The following is an 18,645-nucleotide window of genomic DNA, read 5'->3' as shown; positions in this document are numbered from 1 at the left end:
CTGCCTCTCTCTGCCTCTCTCTCTCTACCTCTCTCTCTCTGCCTCTCTGCCTCTCTCTCTCTGCCTCTCTGCCTCTCTCTGCCTCTCTCTCTGCCTCTCTCTCTGCCTCTCTCTGCCTCTCTGCCTCTCTCTGTCTCTCTCTCTCTGCCTCTCTCTGCCTCTCTCTCTGCCTCTCTCTCTGCCTCTCTCTCTGCCTCTCTCTGCCTCTCTCTGCCTCTCTGCCTCTCTGCCTCTCTGCCTCTGTCTCTGCCTCCCGAGTGTCGGGATGAAAGGCTACCATGCCTGGCTTCCCTGCTAATTTTCATAAACCTTATTTCCACAATGCCTTTGGATAAAACTCCAATTAGTGTGCTTTAGGCCAGGGCTTCTTGTGATTCTTTTTTACACCAAAATTTTTCCTTTTTTTTTTTTTTGGTATTATTTATTTATTCATTCATATGTTCTATGTGTATGTACCCACATGGTTTATGTACAGCACCTTTGTGCACCTGCCCTCAGAGCCCAGCAGAAGGTGTTGAGTACCTGGAACCAGAGTTATAGGCGCTTGTAACAAGATCTCGCTGTAGAGCCCTGCTTGGCCTGACCTCATGGCAATCCTCCTGACCCTGCCTCTTCCATTGCTGAGATACAGGCACTAGCCTCTGTGTCCAGCTTCCCTAGAAGTGTGTGTGTGTGTGTGTGTATGTATGTGTGTGTGTATCCAAATAAACAGGTATATAAAGTATGTGTCCATAACAAGTGTGTTGGTACACACCCTTAAGCCCAGCCCTCAGGGCACAGAGGTAGGTTGGTGTCTGTTCAAGGTCCTGGTCTGTATAGTGAATTCCAAGTCAGCCTGGGATATATAGAGAGATCCTGTCTCAAAAAAAATCAAAAGGGCAGGAGGCAGTTGTAGTCACTGCATGTTCAGAAACATTAATTTTGCCAACTTTTCCCACATTCAGTGTGTCAACCTCACATTCAACTATGCAACCCCAGTATGGGATTAAAACCCATAGTTAATGCAGTTTGGCTCTATGTAAGCCATGCCCCTCCACACACAGCTAACAGGAGGCCGGTACTGTTCCTTGCTCACCTCCTGTGATGGTTAATATAGTCAACTTCACTGGATCTAGAATCTCCGGGAAACAAACTTCCCGGTCTTCTTGAGGGACTCTGAATGATAGGTGGAGAAAGACTACTACCAACTCAAATCATCATGGCCAAATTAATTAAAGCAAGCAATAAATTAACACAAGCTTTTTTATTCCTGTCCATGGCTGCTTCCCTATAAGTCAGGTTTTGAGAGGTCAGCATTGCATATAAGGAAAACAAGGTCTTTACTGGGGTGGGGGGTTTCCAAATGGGGGATCTGTCCTGCTTAATAGGAGCAGAAGATCAAGTTAGATCTAAGGACCTGAAACAAAGACATGGTTGCAAAATGGGCATAACGGGTCATTATAACAACAGGTAGTCATAACAAAGTATTCATAGGTGGTCATATGACCCTTTGAAACAAAGGTAGGTTTGTAAGATGGTTGTTAGCAACTCTTTGAAACAAAGCCATAGTTGCCATTCTTGGAACAGGCAGTACAGAATCACTCGTAGTTAAGGTTACAGGTGGGGCGTGGCCCCATAACAGGAATTAACCTAGTTTATCTTTACTATGATGGCTTTTAAGCCTAAGATGGAAGCAGGCTGGCTCTTTACCTACCTAGATCAGGTGAGCCTCTGAGTGGGCCTGGAAGAGAGACTGCTCAGAAAACACAGTAGAAATTAGGTTGTTCTTCCTCCCAGCCCCATGATCCCAGAAATAAGACTCAGACTCAAAATATATTTACAAATACCCTGGCTGTGTAGCTAGGCTCTTCTCTGACTAGATCATAATTTAATATAACCCATTTATTCTGACCTACACTCTGCCACATGGCTGGTTACCTGTGCTCCTTTTCGTCATATATTCCCTGGAGTGAATCTCCCACCTGGCTCCATTCCAGAATCCTTTCTTCTCCCAGATGTCTCACCACTTATTTCCTGCCTAAGCCATAGGCCATCAGATTTATTATTGATAGGTGCCACATCCTTACAGACATAAGATGATCTCTGTACAAAACATCTGATCAGCGTAAGAACATACCTAAAAGTCACTTCTACTGGCCAAACCCTGAACAACCTACAGAATCAAACTAAATCACGAGGAAAAGATAGGTGGCTGTGGTGGTGTACGCCTGTAACTCCCGGAGTGGGCAGCCTGAGGCAGGAGAATCATGAGACCAAGGTCACCCTGGGCTATATAGTGAGACCTGGTCTGAAAAAAAAATTAAAGGCTGGGAAGATTGGCTGCTCTTGCAGACGACCTGGGTTCAATTCCTAGGACTCACAACCATCCGTAACTCCAGTCTCAAGAGACCCAACACTCTTCTGGCCTCTGTAGGCATTACACACACAAATGATACCCTGACATACATGCAGGTAAAGCACCCATCCATATAAAATAATATTTTTATTTAAAATGTAAGTGTTGCCGGGCGGTGGTGGCGCACGCCTTTAATCCCAGCACTTGGGAGGCAGAGGCAGGCGGATTTCTGAGTTCGAGGCCAGCCTGCTCTACAGAGTGAGTTCCAGGACAGCCAGGACTACACAGAGAAACCCTGTCTCGAAAAACCAAAATAAATAAATAAATAAATAAATAAATAAAATGTAAGTGTTAAATATACATATATGTGTGTGCATTGTGTGGGAGGCATGGAGGTCCTTGTGCTCACAGAGAGTCAGCAGGTTAATCAGGAATCTTAAATACACATTGTCTCTTCAAAGACAGAGATGTATAACCTCTCTGGGAAACGGAGAATAGCCTGGTGACCTTTGCACTCTCTGTGTGGCCGAGACCACACCAGATCCTCCCCCCACCCCCAGACCCTTATCATGATCTTGTCAGTCTGTAGAACCCATTTTCATAGAAGGTGTCACACGTGATCTATCTATAGACCCTGTCACTATGGAAGATGTCACATGTACTTCACAAAGAGTTTCAAAAAAAAGTCACATCTTAAACTTTACTGTGCACATGGGACTGGGTTAATTATTACCAGGAAAGTTCTCATCAAATGGTACTGTGCTTAAATATGCCTAAAATAAATTATTGGGGTCAGACTCTCAAAGTTTGAACCAATACTGGCTGCTTACTTCATTGTGTTGAAATGAATTACCTTTTTGCCCCTCTTGCATTGTTACTCTGCTGGCCATGGTGGTTGCATACGTACACACACACACACACACACACAGAGAGAGAGAGAGAGAGAGAGAGAGAGAGAGAGAGAGAGAGAGAGAGAGAGACTCACTCACACCATATCTCTCACCATCAAGCAAGTAATCCCACCTCAGACACCGACTAGTGTTCTTCTAACTGGATTCAGTTCTGACACTATTCTGATACTGTCAACTTGGGTATAGTGTCAGGACACATAGATTAAGAGCTCAATCCCAAGACTGCTTCCCTATTTGCACGGCCATCAGTGACAAGCCACACACATGCTTCTGTGTTTCTGGTGGACCGCCTATGTTATTGTTTCAATCTGCAACGTCCCTTGTTGGTTCCTGTCGTGGAGCCTTTGTTTCCTGGCTGGTGGATGCCACTTGGGGAAGCTTTAGAAGCTGAGGCCTACCTGAGGGAAGTGGGTCACTAGGTCATTGGTGGCAGAGCAGTTAGATTTTGTCACTGATTCCTGTCTTGCTCACTGGCCCATGATGTGAACAACCTCTGATACACACTTGCACCTCCATGAACCGAGTGGCTCCTCTATACCTTCTGGCCATGATGAAATGCTGAGCTGGAATCAGTCTTTCTTTCTTTAAACTGCAACTGTTGGATATTTTGGCTACAGTTATTCAAAAATAGGAGTACAGTGTAGAAACCAGGGGTCCCATCTGTTCTCTTTTCCTCTCTGTTGCTACCAGAAAACACTCAGATACAGCAGACAGTGGGAAGAAAGGGTTTCACTTTCAGGAGCATAGTCCCTGTGAGGAAGGGCGGGGCAGGAACTCAAGCAGAAAGGTGGAAGAGTACTGTAACTGGCACGGTTGGGCTCATGCTGGGGTTGTTTCCTTATATGGCCCTAGACTACCTGCCTAAGGAATGTTGTCCTCTCACCCCCCAACCCCCAACCCTACCCCTTCTGCCCCACAGACAAGCCCACAGGCTGATCTAATCTGGGCAATTTTTCAGTTGCGACTACCTTCTTGGGTAACTCTGGGCTGTGTCAAATTGACAGTTAAAGCAATCCAGCATACCACTACCGCCGTCCATGGTTGTTAAATTTGCTAGACAACTGATGGGGCACAGGACAAGCTGTGTACAAGGAATGGTGTAGCTTCCACACTCTGTAGTATATTTGGCTGTTTCGGGTTTGTGTGTGTGTGTGTGTGTGTGTGTGTGTTCCTCTAATAGTTGAGCCTAGTACAAGGTAGGTACTTGCTAGGCAAGCAGACTACTGCTGAGCCTCGTTCTGTTTGGAAGCTCTGCTGTTTGGAAGCTCTCCCAGCCCAATCCTTTTTGAGGCTTTATGAAGCTTGCCCAGGCAGGATTTCTAACAGACTGAATGGGGAGACCCAGAAAACCCTGTTGGTTCAGATTCTTCTGGCCTCCCTTGCAGCATTCCTTTCTCTGGGTCAGAGAGTAGTAGGATCTGTATGCAGAGTCTTGTTGAAGCATCAGGTTCAGTTCCCCTGAATTTACTTCAAACACTCGAGGGAATAAGAAAAAAAAAATTCTTTAATAGTGCAAAAGCAGCCACAAACGGACCTTTGTAACAAATTGCATAGGATTCGGTCTTTAGAATGTCTCATACACTGTCATCTGTACTTCTCTTTAAGGTCCCGGGCCGCAAGTTACACTCAGCAACTAAACAGAGACAAGAGCCAGCAGGTCTGGCCGTTTTAGACAGTTGGGAGATTTACAGCCCAAATTGTCACAGTTACTTTGGAAGTATACCAGTATTGTTCGCTTTGAGTCCTCTCTTCCTGACAACAGAACCAGGACTTCATGGCGGACTAGAACTTAATGGTGGCTGCTAGCCAGTGCCATCCCCTTTGAACAAGCCAGGTAGAGGCTTTGAGACAGGGATGGAGCCTAACTGGTGCTGATCTTAGTGAACAAATCTTAACAGGAATATATTCTCAGCAAGCCCAAACTGCGATTACGTCAGGGTACAAAATTTTCCTGCAGTCCCTAACGAGCCTGGGTAGTTCGCTACTTATCTCTCAGTCATTTAGGGCCAGCACCGATTTAGCTAAACCCTGCCTTGTGCAGCGCAGTACTTCCTAAGCAAGGTGATTGGTGAATCCAGAGCAAATGTAACATCACTTACTCTTTCTCCTGTGTCATTGTGACCTACTACCCCAGGAAGCAGGTCAGGGTCATGACTCAGGAATTGTGGAAAGCCTAAACACACACACATTCTTTTGTTTGTTTGATGAGTCAGGGTTTTACTATGTAGCCCTAAAATGGCTTCTTGCCTCAGCTTCTCTAGATCTGCAATTATACTACCACGTCCCTTTATACTGTCACGTCTCTCTCTGTCTCTGGTATATGTGTGTATACTCATGGATGTGCTTTGCAGGTTGACACTGGTATATTCTTCAATACTTTCTTTACTTTTTGCTTGTTTTTGTTTTGTTTTTTGAGAGTTTCTCTGTGTAGCCCTATCTTGGAACTCACCCTGTAGACCAGGCTGGCCTCGAACTCACAGAGATCTCCTGATTCTGCCTCCTGAGTGCTGAGATTAAAGGCATGTAGCACCATCTCCTAGAAACATTATTACATTATTTTATTTATATTTGTGTGTGTTTGTATTCACATGTCTGACGGCACAGGTCAGAGACCAGGAGTTGATTCTGTCTTCCTCAAACTCAAGTTGTCTGTCCGCCTTGACAGCAGAACCATTTACTCTTTTTTTTTCCCCAGCACCACATTTAATCATTTTATGTGAGTGTTTTGCTTGCATGTGTGTGCCTGGTGCCCATGGAGGTCAGCAGAGGGTGTTGGGTCCCCTGGAACGGGACTTACAGAAGGTTGTGAGCTGCCATGTGGCTGCTGGGAATCGAACCTGGATCCTCTGCGAGAACAGTGGAGTACTCTTAACCACTGTCCCATCCCTCCAGCTCTACTTTATTTTTTTATTTACTTTTTGGAGACAGAGTCTCTTGCTGAACCTAAAGCTTGCTGCTTTTGCTAGACTGGCGGGCCAGTGAGCCAGTGTCCCCTCATCAGCTTGTCTCTACCTCAGCTCAGGCAGGGGTTATAGGCACCTGTTGCCACAGCAAGGATCTGAGCTCAGGTCCTCACGATTGTACAGTAGGCACTTAGCCCACTGGGCTGTCTCCTGAGTCTACTTTGGTTTTGAAGATAGGGTCTTACTACATAGCTCAGTCTGGCTTAGAACTAGAGGGAATCCTCCTGCCTCTGCTTCCTAAATGCTGTGGCGGATGACAGGCATGCATGTTTAGAAGTTTTAAATTTTGATGTTGTGATGGTTTGAATGAGAAATGTCCCCCACAGGCTCAGGTATTTGGATACTTGGCCCCTGTTTGGTGGCCATGTTTGGGGAGGTTACAGGGCCTTTAGGAGGCAGAGTCTTATTGGGAGAAGTTTGTCATTGAGGAAAAGATTCAAGGCTTCTCAACCTGACCCCTCCCTCCAGCTCTGTGCTCTCTGTGGTAGCTGAAGATGTGATCTCTCAGCTTCCTGCTCTGGCTGCCCCATGCCATACCTCCCCTACTACTGGGGAGTCTTCTAGAACCTTAAACCAAAACAAACTCTTTCCTTCTCAGGTTGCTTTTGGTCATGGTATTATCACAGCACAAGCCATGCACACAGATGTGGCCCACATAATTCTTCTTTGACTGCCTCTTCCTCTGCTATATGTCATGCATCATTGTCTGACCCATGTGCATGAAGATTCCCTCATTTTCTTATAAAACAAAAGAGGTGGCGGTGGGGGCCGAGGAGGGGAGCATGTGTTTTTAATCTCAGCACTTGGGAGGCAGAAGCAGCAGTCACATCCCTGAGTTCAATGTCAGCCTAGTCTAAGGGTGGATTCCAGGACAGCCAGGGCTGTATCTATCTTAAAAAAAAAAAAAAAAATTCCCACTCCCACACAATTCACACACTTTTAGACACCAGATGTGTGTGGAGGTTTCCCACACATACATCAAGAAATTCCACGGCCAATAAAGATGGGTGTCCTGTAATTTAACCCAATCCTGACACTATCTGGAGATAGCCTCAGATCCCCCCCCCCCCCATAATGAACAAGCTTGGGGCTACAGGATGTGCCCAACTTCTGCTGCTTCAGGGCGAGTCTGGAGTTTCAGGTAATAAACTGTGGATCTGGCCAGTGGGCTCCCTGGTCCTAAGGGCAGCGTGTGGACTTGGTTAATTTCTCAGGATGGGTCACACACTCAGAACCACTCAGACACCTTTATCAAATTAATACACACACTTGCCAATCTAGGACGGTTTCATTTCTACTTTAAAGAAATGTAAAATGTTCCTGTGTATGGGTGTCTCGCCTGCATGTATGTCTTTGTATCACATGTGTGTCTGCTACTATTGGAGGCCAGAAGAGGGTTTTAGGTGCCCTAGAACTGAAGTTACAGATAGTTTTGGACTGCCATGTGGGTGCTGGGAATTGAATCCCGGTTCTCTGAATGAACAGTCAGTGCTGTTAACTGCTGAAACAGCTCTCCAGCACTGACGTACACTGTGTGTATGTGTGTGTGTGTGTGTGTGTGGTGATGGTAATAAAAACTACAGCCTCAAGCATGCAAGGCAAACACTTTACTAGCAGGCCATGCTCTCTCAGCTCCTTTATGCTGGCCTCAAGGCAAGCACTGTTCTGCTGAGCCGTGCCCTCTGCCCTTCACTGGGGAATTTTAGGTAAAGAGTTTCATTACTGAGTCAGGCAGGGCCTCAGGCATCCCAGCGGGCCTCAGTCTCCTGCCCTCCGACTTCTACCACAAGTGCTGGGATTACAGGTCTGTACCAGCATTCCCAGGCAGTGTTGTTATTATTATTATTATTATTATTATTATTATTATTATTATTATTATTGCCTTGGTATCTTAGGACAGCAGGAATTTATTTGCTCACAGTTCTGGAGGTCAGAGTTCTGACATCACTGATCTCTCAGAAACCAAGGTATCAGCAGGGCCCCATGATTTTGTAGCCCTAGGGGAGAAGCCTTTCCTGGAGTTGCTCAGTGTCTGGTAGCTTCTGCATCCTGTGGCTTGTCTCATTCCTCTGACTTCAAGGCAGCATCTTTTCATTTCTTTCTGATCTCCCCATCTCTTTCTCTTGTTCCCATCTCTCCTGCATTGTGTGGGAGCTCCTGGAGCCACAGACACAATCCCCGGGGCACTGTCCCTCATTTTATCATCAATAATGGCTGCATAAGCTGGGCAGTGGTGGCACACAGCTTTATTCCCAGCTCTCTGGAGGCAGAGGCAGGCAGATCTCTGAGTTTGAGGCCAGCCTGGTCTACACAGCAAGTTCCAGGACAGCCAGGGCTACACAGAGGAGCCCTGTCAAAAAAAAAAGAAAACAAAACAACAATAACAATAATAATGACTGCACAAACACTTTTGCCAAATAAGGTTACAGAGATTACTGCAGTGATATGTTTTCAAGGTGGATAGATATTCCTAAACACCTACTATGTTTCAGTGCCACTGTCCTGAATACCTACTATATTTCAGTCCCATAGTGTCCTCATGGTCCTGGCTTCAGGTAATTTTTCCACCTCATTCTGCTGCAAAGCTGGGGGCATAAGCTCATGATGCTCCCCATACCTGTGCCACCCTCTTAAGTACGTAAGGTGCAGAAGAATCCAGAATAAGCTACCATCTCAGGTCCAGACACGTGGTCATTTTTCGTAAAGATCACTTGACCAGGTTAAGTGTCATAGTCACAGATAGGATGAGGATGTAGACACCTTTTGGGGACTGTGCCTTTATTCTACCTGCCCCAAAGAGATTCAGGTGAGAGGGTTGTAGCTGGAGTACTCTTTGGGCATGAGTTGTGTTTGCTGGGGAGAGCCTCACTGAGGTAACATCTGGACAGACCAGAAGGAGGGGAAGGATGGGAGGAAGTAGGAACAGCTAGTGCAAAAGGCACGCCTCTTTTCTTGTCCCACCCTCTGTGCTGACCCAGATGCCAACAGAGTCTTGCTTAGCAGAGGGAGTGGGTCCAAAGGTTCAGACGTGACTGGGGTTTCAGAACTCTAATCATCATAGGCCCCCTATTGCCCATGGCTCCTCAAAGGGCTGGTTGGCCTGTGGGGAGAGATGGAAGGCTGTGTCAAAGGGGCAACAGATTCCACCCTCCCTTCCACCTGGATCCTGCATAGGTGATTACCTGGGCTATGGGCTGGGCTTGCTGGTGCAGTGTTCGTCTTCGGTGCCACTGGCGCAGGGAGGCCCGGGCCTCGGAGCTGAGCCCCTGGGGTGCACGGTCTGTGTCCGGCTGGTAGTGAGCTATGTGGTAGAGAGCCCCAAACCACGTGGTAATATAATAGCCAGCTGGGGGAGAGAAAGTGACGTCATCATGGCCCTCTGGAGTTCTCTGAAAGCCCACCTCCCTTTTTGAAGCACAAGAGGTTGGGGCTCATTAACGGCACCTCCTTCTCAGTGTCTGGGCATCCCGGAAGTGGGAGCTCACCTTCTCCTTGCAACTCCCCTGGATCCAAGAGCTCCATAAGAAACTCTACATCCAGCTGTGTTTCTCCAATGTGTGGACTCCAGATCAGCTCCTCAGTCAGGGCAGGTAAAAAGTCGTCAGCCCCCAAGGGCTCTAAGGAAGCCAGAGGACAGGTCATAAATTTGGCAGGGGTGCACAGAGACACCTTCCTTCAGGTTCCCAGGCCTGAATAGGTGCCTGCCACCAGAGGGGGCTACCCTTCCTCTGGACGTTGGTAACCACCATTAAACCACTCCAGAGGTCTTTTACCTTTATTCTCATCGCTGGCCAGACCTGCATAGACGTCGCTGCACACCGCCAGCAGCAGCGCCACCTTGTGGCGCGGGGCGCACGCTGCGTGCAGGTGAGCAAGGCGCGCGTGGATACGGTTCCGCAAGGCCGGGCTCTGTCCCTCGGGCCCCGCTCCTACCCTTAAGGCAATTTGGCGCCGACGCAGTCGCCGCAGTTCCTGGGCTCTGAGAGTTCGGAGTTTGGTCCACAGGGCAGGCTTCAGGGGCTCTAGAACCGCTCGACACAGGGCCACCTCCACAGCGGGGCCTGCAAAGCGTGTGGCATGTGAGGACAATGCCATCGAGGTTACCCACCCTAATCCCTAGTCACCCCTGTCTCCTTCTCCAGGCCACCTACGAAGTGTAGGCCGGATTAGGGGGCTGAGGGGAATGTATGAACTCTCAAGGATGGGGGGGGAGGGGGTCTAGCAGGCAATGCATGTGTTAGGTGAAGCTATGAAGCAATAGCTATATGCAAGAAAGAGTGTGCTTGACCTTGTGGACTCAGAGATTAGATGTGAACACATACAGGACCAACTCATGGCACCCCTAAACCCTTGGGGAGTTTCCTTCCAATTCCCAATACCGAGATCTTTGTCCCGAGGGATGCTAGGTCCCCTGTTCCCAAAGACAGCTCTGATGTCGGGGTCTTTTGCCAGGTAATTCTGGAGGTCAGTGAGAAGCTGGCGCACATCCTGAAGTAGCTCTGTGGCAGGGTCCCCTGGGCTGGAGGGATTTCCAGAATCTGAGATGAGGCGTGCCTGAAGGCATCGGTACTGCCTGGCCACATAGTTGCTCCGGGTCCTGGCCAGAGCACGGATGTGGGCAGTGAGCATATCCTCGCAGCCTTCCTCTTCATCTTTGTAGCTGTCATTGTTCACTTCCTCCTTCTCTTCTAGAGCAGGACTAGGAAAGTGCACTTCCGGCCCAAGTGAGTGAGCTTCTGGTCCAGGATAATGCACTTGTCTTTCTGGATGATGCACTTCCTGTCCAGTATGGTGAGCTTCCGGTTTCAGAGGGTCTTCCACCCAGGAGACCCGGTGTGGGGTGGGCTTCCTGGGGGCTGGATGTGAGAAGCAGGTTGGGTCTCTTATCACAGTGCATCCATTCCCTCATCTCTTAAATTACCCAGGCCCCACCCAGCTAACCTAGACTGTATTTCTGGCCAGTCTCTGGCTCTCTTTGCTGTGGAGTCTCTGGTCCCCAGCCTCCATGAGTCTCCAGGTAGAGCTGGTTCACTACAGACAGAACTCTCCCTGAGGTGTCCACCTGGATGCAGCCAAGTTGACAAGGATCTGAGGGTCAGCAGAAGAGACAAGGTGTCCCAGGTGTTAGCATTCTGTCTAAGCTCTACCCCACAGTTACCTGGCAACAGCCAGGCAGGCCTAACCCACTATAAATGGGGCTGCTTGCCCCCTCCTTCCTCTCTTGATCTCTTGTTCCTCTCTTGCCTTCTCGCCCCTCTCTGTCCCCTCGCCCCTTCCCCATTCCCTTCTCCCCTTCCACGTGCTCATGGCCGGCCTCTACTTCTCTACTTTATCTCTGCCTTTCTCAGCCTCCAACTACCCTGTTAACTCCCCTCCCCATGCCCTGAATAAATTCTGTTCTATACTATACCATTGTGTGACTGGTCCCTCAGAGGGAAGGGATGCCTTGATATGGGCCCGCTGAGACATTCCCTTCCCCCACACATCACCACACCTCCATAGAACATAACCCTTCTCTCTTTATCTTTTTCTAAACACATCACCAGGTGTATAGGGGGCACCAGGACCTCACTCAGGACCAAGAATGCAGTCCCACTCCCGCCCCCAGCTCCCAGACCCTCCAGTTCTGTCCTGTTAGAACCCAAGGGCAATCTTATCCCATCCCATCACAGCTGTAGCAGCCTCCTCCTCCTCTCCTTTCTCTCCCCCTCCTCCTTTTCCTCCTCTTCTTGGTTTTTTTGATGTTTGTTTGTTCGTTTGTTTGTTTTTCAAGACAGGGTTTCTCTGTGTAGCCCTGGCTGACCTGGAATTCACTCTGTAGACCAGGCTGGCCTCCAACTCAGAAATCCGCCTGCCTCTGCCTCCCAAGTGCTGGGATTAAAGGCGTGCGCCACCACTGGACCTACTTGTCCACTCCCAGCCTCTTTCAAACCCAGTTAGTTATCTATCTGGTCCTTTAGATCCAGTCTGTCTGGACCAAAAAGAGCAGCAGGTTGAGCTCTCCCTCCCAGAGTGGTAGACCTCACCTGAGTGCTTATCTCCAGGCCCCACAGTAGGCGTGGGCAAGAGCAGAGTCCTTGGCAAAACGTCCCTGAGTTAAGATAAAAGGAAATCTTGGTATGGATGGGGTATCTCAGGGAAAGGTCCCCACTGGCCCTCTGCCAGATGACCTGTACCTGCTGGATGACAGAAAGGCCAGGAGATGGGGGAAGTCGGGCATGCAGAGGTTGGAGGATTCCAGGGACACGCCTGGTGAGGGGAAGAGAAAGGGAAGTTGCAGGGTGGCCACTGGCTACCTCCACCCTATTCCTGTGATCCAGCCTCCCCACACCCCTACTTCTGCCCCCCCCCCCATCTCTATACTCCTCCCTCAGAGACAGGGAGTTTCCATCGCTGGGAGTTGACATAATTTTCTCTCTTCATGTTTTGACACCCAGTTCTGACACCAAATAAGACTCATCAAAAATGTTTTCAGTTTTGTTGAAATGGGGTCTCACTGTTTCTGGTAGGCTAGCCTGGTCTACAGAGTGAGTTCCAGGATATCTGGGGCTACACAGAAAAACCCTGTCTTAAAAAGCCATAAAGAGGAAGAAGAGGAGGAGGAAGAGGAGGATGAGGAAGAGGAAGAGGAGGAGGAAGAGGAGGAGGAGAAAGGAAGAGGAGGCAGCTGGTGGTGGGAGGGTATAAGATCATCTCTGTGGGGCTTGAAATGGCTCAGATGTTAAGCGCACTGTCTGCTCTTCCATGGGTCCTGAGTTCGATTCCCAGCAACCATCTGTAATGGAATCTGGTGCTCTCTTCTGGTGTGTCTGAAGACAGCTACAGTGTACTCATCATATACATAAAATAAATAAGAAATTATCTCTGGGTCCTAAAGGTGATGGTACCCATTGCATACCTGGGACATTCCTCAGACCCTCTGAGATCTGCTGGCCTGGAACTCACTATGTGGCCCAGATTGGCCTCAAAACATGTGGCCATCTTTCTGCCTGAGAATACAGTCCTGAGCCACCATGCCAGGCTGTCTTTTGTTTTTGTATATGTAGCCCAGGCTACTAAATTTTTTGTTATATTAAAATTTTTTTATTTATGTGTATGGTTGTTTTGCCCGCAGAGGACAGAAGAGGGCACTAGATTCCCTGGGACTGGAGTGGGTTTGAGCCATCTGACAGGACTGCTGAGAACTCAGGAATATTGATAGGGTTCTTAATCATGAAGCTATTACTCCAGGTTCAGCCCTTGAATTCTTGAATCAACACAGGTCACCTTTTTATGGAGGTTCTCAAGGCTGGAGACTAAGTCAACCACTCAAGGAAGAATGCTCTGGCAGGAAGGACAGTTGCAGGAAGGACAGTCTTGCAGCTGGGTTAGCAGGAACAGAGACCAGAGCAGCGACATTGAGCAGTGAGTTTAGGCCAGAAGCAAATGAGGGAGAGAAACGAGCCGAATCAAACAGCACCAAAGCCCATGATAGCCGCCTAACTTCGTAATCCGAGGATGTTACCAAACACCTGCAGGGGTTGGGGTGGGGTTGGACCCCATGTGTGAACATACCTATTTGTTGTGCTCAGCACGGATTGTAAGGAGGAGGCTACTGCAAGGGTCTAAGTAAGTGATGGGCAAGTTCAGACTCAGTGGTGGAGGCATCTGGGACCGGGGAGATTCAAGAGACGTTTGGGGATCAAGGCAGATTAGCTCCCAAGCCATTTGCTGTGTGGACTGAAAACCTAGGACAGGTTCCTCACCTCCAGGAAACTTCTGAATTTGATAGGTGTTGATATCTCCTGACAGAGGTCCTGTCTTCAACATCAGGACCTGGCCAGGGTCATGTCCGATGACCAGGAAGCTCTGGAGAGGAGGAGCGAGGACAAAAGTCAGCTCGATGCAGGGCATGTGTGGTGACCCCCAACCATAAAATTATTTTCGTTGCTGCTTCATAACTCTAATTTTGCTACTGTTATGAATCGTAATGGAAATCTCTGATACTCAGGATACCGATATGTGACCCCTGTGAAAGGGGCGTTCAAACCCCCAAAGGGGTTGCTTGTGAGCCACGGGTTGAGCACCTCTAGGGATGCTTGAACCCAGTGTTCCATGCATTCAAGGTGGGCACTCTCCCAGCTGAGCTAAACCTCCAGACCTGTTCTGTAGGGACATCAACAATTTGTCTTTTCAACAGCAAGGCACCTGGCAGCAGGAGTTTAGCAGCCCAGTGACATCGAGGAAACCCTCCCTCAGTTCCTGTGAATGGGACCCTAGTGGGTGGGGCCAGGACTAGACCCTGCCAATGCTGCTGCATGATCGCTGGTTGGTTCAGGGATGGGCAGTTGCCTGAGCCTACCTAATTTATGAATGTCTGCCATGGGGGTTTTGCTGGGGATCTTTGATTTTTGTTGTTTGTGGGCTTCCTGCCCCCGCCACCTCTCCCCCAATGTTGCTGAGGACTGAGTCTAGGGTCTTTTCACATAATAGTGCTATACCCCTGAGCTACATCCCCAGTACTGTTTGCTTCTTTTTAAAATTTTCTCTCACCCCTCCACCCCAAAATAGGGTCTTATTATATAGCCCAGGTTAGCCTCAAACACATAATCCTTCAGAAGATTCCCAAATGCTGGAATTATAGGTATATCCCATATATCTAGCTTGAGAGAATTCTTTGGAAAAAACTAGCCTCCTCTTGGGTGGAGGTTTAAACCCAGGGACTTTTGCTCACTGTGTAAGAAGTGCTGCCTGCCACTGTTAAGTGGGTGGGACACACTACTGACAATCATCTTTACCACCAAAGGGTAATGCCCTCTCCAGGGGACAGCTGTGGTCTGCCAGCTGTCCTTTCCAAATTTATCCTATATTCCCTGAAGACTCTGTCTGTCTGTCTGTCTGTCTATCCATCCATCCATCATTCCACCCACCCACCCACCTACCTACCTATCTATATTTTGACCAGGTCTCAATGTAGCACAGGCTAGCTTTGAACTAAGTAACCCAAACCGACTTTGTACTCCTGACCCTCCGACCTCGGACTCCTTGCACACCACCAGGCCCGCCTCTGAGGAATGTCCTGTTCAAGGCATTAGTATGCTGAGCTATAGGAAATAATGATTGACATCTGGACTTGGTGGTACACAGCTGTGATTCCAGCACTCTGGAAGCTGGGTCAGGAGGATGATGGGTTCAAGAACGGCCTGATTACACAGTGATATTGACTCAGGTAAAGGTACTCAGTGCTGGCTTGGTTATACTGTGCAACTCACAAGTGAGCTTTATTTGTTTGATTTTTTTGAGACAGGGTATCTCTGTGTAGCCTTAGCTGTCCTGGAACTCATTCTGTAGACCAGGCTGGCCTCAAACTCAGAGGCCTGCCTCTGTCTCCCAAGTGCTAGGGTTAAAGTGTGTGTCACTAGGGCCCAGCTCCAAGTGAGGTTTGTTTGTTTGTTTTATGCATGAGAGCTCTATCTGAATGTACACCTCCATGCCAGAAGAGGGCATCTGATCCCAGTAGAGATATAGATGGTTGTGAGCAACCATGTGGTTGCTGGGAATTGAACTCAGGACCTCTGGAAGAGTGGACATTGCTCTTAACCACTGAGCCATCTCTTCAGGACACCCCCCACCTCGCCAGTGAGTTTTGTTTTGTTTTTGTTTTTTGTTTTTTGTTTTTGTTTTTTTTGGTGTGTTTTTGTTTTTTTTTTTTTGAGACAGGGTGTAGCCCTGGCTGTCCTGGAACTCACTCTGTAGACCAGGCTGGCCTCGAACTCAGAAATCCGCCTGCCTCTGCCTCCCAAGTGTTGGGATTAAAGGCGTGCGCCACCACGGCTCTGGTGAGCTTTTAAAGCTTGGCTCTCTTGCACTTGCCATGTGTTCTTCCTCAGGTCAAAGGCACAAAGACACCTGGCACCTCCTTTCTTCCTGCCTGGGATACGCATATCATAGACCAGGGCCACACCCCAAGTAAAATAAAGGAAAGCTCAACTCCAGCTGCCAGGTTGAAAAGACAATATGTTTGTTGATGTCCCTACAGAACAGGCCTGGAGATTTAGGTCAGTGCCTGCCTTGAATGCATGGAACACTGGGTTCAAGAATCCCTAGTACTGCACATGCTGGGTGTGGGCTCTCTCTCTCTCTCTCTCTCTCTCTCTCTCTCACACACACACACACACACACACACACACACACACACACACACACCCCTGTAATCTTTATACTCAGGGGACATAAAGGCAAGAGGATCAGAAATTTGAGGTCAGCCTCTGCTACACAGTGAGTTGTTGGGGACCAGCCTGGGGTATATAAAGCCTTTCCTAAAACAAATTCCTAAGTGTTTGGGTTAGCCCAGTTTGTGTTATGTTGGTACCCACCTGATCCAAGTTGACCCAGGGAAGGTCAGAAGTGGTGCCCAGCTTTGAGTACTCACCCCCAGTGGCCACAGCTCCAGAAAGGCCTTGGCGTGCTGAGCATCCAGCTCTGGGACCTGCCACACTTTCTGTGTCCTCTGCAGTCGTAGAAGTGGCTTTGTTGTGCTGAGGACCTCTAGTGGACTCTTGTCTGCTCCATCTACTAGTGGCCAAACCAGTCTGGAATGTACAGGTTCCAGGAGGTCAAGGGTCATAGTGGAAGCTGGCCACTGAAGTGGGGTCTAAGGGGCAGGGATAGCCCAGGAACAAAAGGTCAAAGATGGAGCTGGGGAGGGTGTTGGGTAGGGGGACTTTGGTCCAGAGCCAACTCTGTAGCCTCACCTGTCCACTTCAGTAGGGGCTGCAGATACCATGTCCGGCTGGGCTAGCCTCATGCTGCCAGGCACCAGTGAGCCATGCTCTGGCCTCTGACATGGATGAAGACAAGACTCAAGGCTACTCCAGCTAGGGCAAGAGCTAATATTTTAATTCTATTACATGTGACTCAGAGATCTTACCTGATCAGAATGGACCTCAGAGGCCCTCAGCTATGCCAAGGACTGGTTTATTTGTTTTTGTTTTGCTTTGTTCTTTTGAGAAAGCTTGGACTGCTTTGTAGTCAAGACTGGCCCCAAACTCATGGCAATCCTCCTGCTTCAAGCTCTCAAGCGCTGAGATAATAGGCTGAGCCACCATGCCGCACTGGGGTAGCCGTGACATTCTTTAGTTGTTGAGTGGCAGACAACTCTGGGGACGCCAGGAGAAAGGCCCATACATCTTGGGGTGGGGGAGAGTGTTCCCAACAGGAACTTACCGAGCAGAAGTGGTTAAGTTCTGGAAAAGTTCCTGGATCACTCCATCCGTTGCCCAGATACAACGTGACACCCACCTCCTCCCTTCCCAGACTCAGACTAACACACTCTCCCACATTTGATTAAAACATTGTTTTCTTTTTTGGAGACAGAGTCTCACTATGTCGATCTGGCTGTCCTGGAACTCTTTATGTAGACCAGGCTGGCCTGGAACTGACAGAGACCTGCCTGCTTCTTTCTTCCAAGTGCTGGGATTAAAGGCATGTGCCGCCACTGCACGGGTTCCATTTATCTATCAAACATTACCTTTTCTTTTTGAGACAGGGCCTCATATAGCCCAGGCTTGCCTCATATTGCTGTGTATTATAGCTGAGGTTAGATTCTTACTCTTCTTCTTGCCTCCACCCCCCATGTTCTGGCATCACAGGAACGCACCGACATGCCCACACTACACCCCAAGTGTTCACCAAGAGGGGCTTATCAACTCCGAGTGAACCTTTTCGGGTATTTTCCCCACTGCAGTCTCAGGAGTAAGGCATGTGGGACTGGAGAGGCCATTCGGCTGTTTTCCATCATCTGTCCTCCCCTCTCTCACCCCCATCTCTGCCTGAATTACTGGCCCAGCACTAGGTGACTGACTGGCCTTGGAAGGAGGGCTGATAAGCAGGCTATTCTGAAGGCTCCATTTCTCTTAGGGTATTGTATGCAAGCCAGATAGTTATCAGCTATACAAATTACTGAGCTGCCAACTGGCAACTTCAGGTGTTGGGGTGGGGAGCACAGCTCAGGGCAAGCAGGGAAGAAGGGTGAAGAGGGGGAGGCAGTGTTCCTCTCCTGCAGAACCCTTGGGAGGAGATCTAGACATGGGTAGTACTGGGCAGGGTTGGATGGGGGCAGCTGTGGGAGCAAGTGAGACCAGATGTTTGGTCCCTGGGGGCCTACCTGTTCCGAGGGGAGCCAGAGCAGCAGGAAGTGAAAGTGTTCTCTAGAGAGGAAGCCAGGGAGGCAGGGGAAGAGGCGGGGCTGGGGCATCTGAAATCACCTTCCTCTCTCTTTCCGGGGGTGGGGGGGTAGGGAGTGGGGTGTTGGTATTAAGGGATCCACTCTGGAGGAGTGGGCCTCTGGCAGGCTGAGAGCCAGGGTGAAAAGTCACTAGCTACCCTCTCCAGGGGCATCTCTTGGCCCCAGCCGCCATTACTCTTAAGATCCTGGAGCCATAGATGGTCTGGAGTC

General features: G+C 49.0%; 1 protein-coding gene across 5 annotated transcripts; it reads right to left on the bottom strand.

Moving 5' to 3' along the window:
• Nucleotides 1-7,801: 7,801 nt before the first annotated feature.
• On the bottom strand, nucleotides 7,802-18,626 carry Rinl (Ras and Rab interactor like). Of its 5 annotated transcripts, none has more exons than XM_034524579.2 (12): nucleotides 17,119-18,626; nucleotides 16,943-17,028; nucleotides 16,621-16,780; nucleotides 13,955-14,057; nucleotides 12,386-12,458; nucleotides 12,236-12,300; nucleotides 11,151-11,297; nucleotides 10,589-11,065; nucleotides 9,983-10,270; nucleotides 9,695-9,826; nucleotides 9,392-9,555; nucleotides 7,802-9,309 (listed from the first exon to the last, which is right to left on the bottom strand). In XM_034524579.2, exons 2-12 carry the CDS (start codon nucleotides 16,993-16,995, stop codon nucleotides 9,265-9,267), a joined length of 1,707 nt encoding a protein of 568 aa, XP_034380470.1. In that variant the 5' UTR covers nucleotides 16,996-17,028; nucleotides 17,119-18,626; the 3' UTR covers nucleotides 7,802-9,264. The 5 variants fall into 5 exon arrangements, with proteins under 5 accessions (XP_034380470.1, XP_076786888.1, XP_076786893.1 ...); XM_076930773.1 differs by having other exon boundaries at nucleotides 16,943-17,377; nucleotides 18,355-18,625; XM_076930778.1 differs by having other exon boundaries at nucleotides 16,943-17,065; nucleotides 18,355-18,625.
• Between the last annotated feature and the right edge of the window lie 19 nt (nucleotides 18,627-18,645).

Source organism: Arvicanthis niloticus, chromosome 1 (genome assembly GCF_011762505.2).
Source record: "Arvicanthis niloticus isolate mArvNil1 chromosome 1, mArvNil1.pat.X, whole genome shotgun sequence".
Taxonomy (NCBI): Eukaryota; Metazoa; Chordata; class Mammalia; order Rodentia; family Muridae; genus Arvicanthis; species Arvicanthis niloticus.
Note: the sequence above shows the minus strand (reverse complement) of the source record. Positions and strands in the feature narration are given on the sequence as shown.